The sequence below is a fragment of the Aquarana catesbeiana genome, linkage group LG04, assembly GCF_042186555.1.
Source record: "Aquarana catesbeiana isolate 2022-GZ linkage group LG04, ASM4218655v1, whole genome shotgun sequence".
NCBI classification, from domain to species: Eukaryota; Metazoa; Chordata; class Amphibia; order Anura; family Ranidae; genus Aquarana; species Aquarana catesbeiana.
This window is the reverse complement of record NC_133327.1, coordinates 422,673,582-422,676,038: the sequence shown is the minus strand read 5'-3', so window position 1 is coordinate 422,676,038 and position 2,457 is coordinate 422,673,582. Positions and strand designations below refer to the sequence as shown.

Here is a 2,457-nt window from a genome sequence, read left to right as displayed (position 1 = left end):
GCTCCCCCCCCCCCCCCTTTTCCTTGCATGTGATTGGGTATTCTTTGCAAAGTGAGGCTTTACCTCATTTACTGAGCTCTGGAGCAAGTGTCACTTGCAGAGTGCACAGTCTATTTGCCTTTAGTAAATCAGCTTCTTATGCCGCGTACGGTACACACGACCGGACTTTTCGGCATCAAAGGTCCGACGGAACGAATCCATCGGACAATTCGATCATGTGTGGGCTTCATTGGACCTTTTCTGTCTTAAAATCTGACGGACCTTAAAAATAGAACAAGTCTCAAATCTTTCCGATGGACTCGATTCCTATTGAAAAATCCGTTCGTCTGTATGCTAGTCCGACGGACCGAAAACTACGCAAGGGCAGCTACTGGCTGTGAACTTCCTCATTCTAGTCCAGTCGTACATCATCACGTTCAAAACAATCGGACTTTGGTGTGATTGTGTGTAGGCAAGTCCGTTTTAGGAACTCGGTTGGAAAGACTGTCGGAGTTCAGTCCGACGAGAAGTCCGCTCGTGTGTACGCGGCATTAGTGCTATTATTTAAAGAGGAACTGCAGTCTGCTCACATAAAATTGTAATAAAAACATCTTTTCCATTCTGAAACTTCCCTCCAACCACTTTGCATAATATTTTATATATACTGTGATTCTGTACTTGCCAAATATGCTGCAGAAATCTCCCTCCACTGAGTCTGGCTGCAACCATTTTAACTGTGGACAGCTGAAGCTGCTGCCTTTTCTCTGGATTTACACAGACACACACCTCCAGCTCTGCAGCTCTCATTGACCCTCTTATGACTCACCCCCCTCCCTTCCTGGAAAACTCTCACGTGCTCACGTGTGTGAGAGAGAGCTGTGCATGATGTCATTAGCCTAGACCAAGGGTCTCAAACTGGCGGCCCTCCAGCTGTTGCAAAACTACAAGTCCCATGAGGCATTGCAAGGTTGACAGTTACAAGCATGACTCCCACAGGCTGAGGCATGATGGGACTTGTAGTTTTGCAACAGCTGGAGGGCCGACCAGTTTGAGATCCCTTGATCTAGGCCAATGACCAGACAAGAAACATGAAGTGGGCTGTAGAAGGTATTTACTGGCAGAAAGAAAAATGTTTTACTATCCAAAGTTAAAACAAGAAGGGCAGAAGATGGAAAGTTGAAAAAAAAAAAAAATGACTGAAGGTCCGCTTTAAGACAAGTACACACTATAGAGGGCGATGCTTTGTTCAGATTTCATGTCTGGAGGTTTACAATCACTTTAAGACAAAAAGTTAACATTGACATTTTAATCCCTCATACAGTCAAGCTCATACTAGAAGAGGGAGGGGCAGCAAGCAGGAGCCAATCAGGTGTTCTGAAATTACATAGCAGAGTGACAGGCTGCTCTTTCTAAGTCATTGTCCAATCACAGGACCTGGCTCTATGGCTTAACTGCAGAAGTCAGGTCACCATCCTGGCTCTACTGTCAGGCAGAGCTATGTGAATGTCAGGACTGGATGGACAGGATTACAAATCCTTTGGGAGGTAAAGGATGTCAGCTGTGTGGATCAGTCTGCCTGGAGTTTAGCTGTGAAAGTTTAGTATATAAAAATATAAATATTATGAGGATGTCAGTCAGTGTGTATGGCCAGGCTGCTAATGTCACCTGCAGCCCAGGAATACAAACAACATCACATGTAAACAAGTCACATCTGTCACCAGGCAGAGAAGGAAGCATGCATGAGATCTCATCAATCACACTAGTATAGAGAGAATGGAGCCATGATCAGAGTAATGAGGGATGGATGGATGGATGGATGAGGGAGGGGTGTCCCCAGCACAGGTGCAGCACTCTATCCTTACCAATGGCCATAGCACAGTGATCCCTGATCGCCTTGTATTTATTACCAGTGGCTTCCTTCTGCAGCTTCCTCAGGATGTCTTCCATGATTCGAGGAGTAGAAGGTGACAATGCTGGAATCAGATGGGAGCCGAGGCCAAGATTTAATGTTGTCTCAGCCCCCTCTCCTCCAGGGGCTCAGTGCGCAGCATCCCACTGCTGATGAATCATCTCATGTCTCCATAGGGGAGATCTCTGCCTGCCTTCCTCCCTCTCTATGAGTGGCAGAGGAGGGATCAGGGAGGAGGAGGAGAGATTCCCCACCACTAATTATTCTATTACACGATCCTCATTTCCGACCTTAGCCCAACACAAATCGAGAAGAATGGAGGGTGGGAAAATCCGGCCTGGGATTTCCTGTGGGTGGAATGAGCATGCATTGGCTGGGTGACAGGTGTGAGAGCGAGCATGCGCAGTACACCTCTCAGACCTGTCACCTGCTCAGCCTGCCACAGCTCATCGTGTGGGTACAAGTCAGCAGACACTTGCATCTTTTCATAGGATTAAAGGCATAGTCCACCTGGAAGAAAAAAAAATGCACCTGTTGAAAAAAGAAAAAAATGTGCATTTATTATTTTT

General features: G+C 46.4%; 1 protein-coding gene across 1 annotated transcript in view; it reads right to left on the bottom strand.

Annotated features, from left to right (window-relative positions):
* ARFGEF3 (ARFGEF family member 3) overlaps nucleotides 1–2,216 on the bottom strand; it is a 187,563-nt gene extending 185,347 nt beyond the window's left edge. Inside the window, exon 1 of the mRNA XM_073627360.1 lies at nucleotides 1,842–2,216. Coding sequence (XP_073483461.1) covers nucleotides 1,842–1,926 — 85 coding nt within the window. The 5' untranslated portion in view covers nucleotides 1,927–2,216. The remainder of the gene's footprint in view (nucleotides 1–1,841) is intronic.
* Between the last annotated feature and the right edge of the window lie 241 nt (nucleotides 2,217–2,457).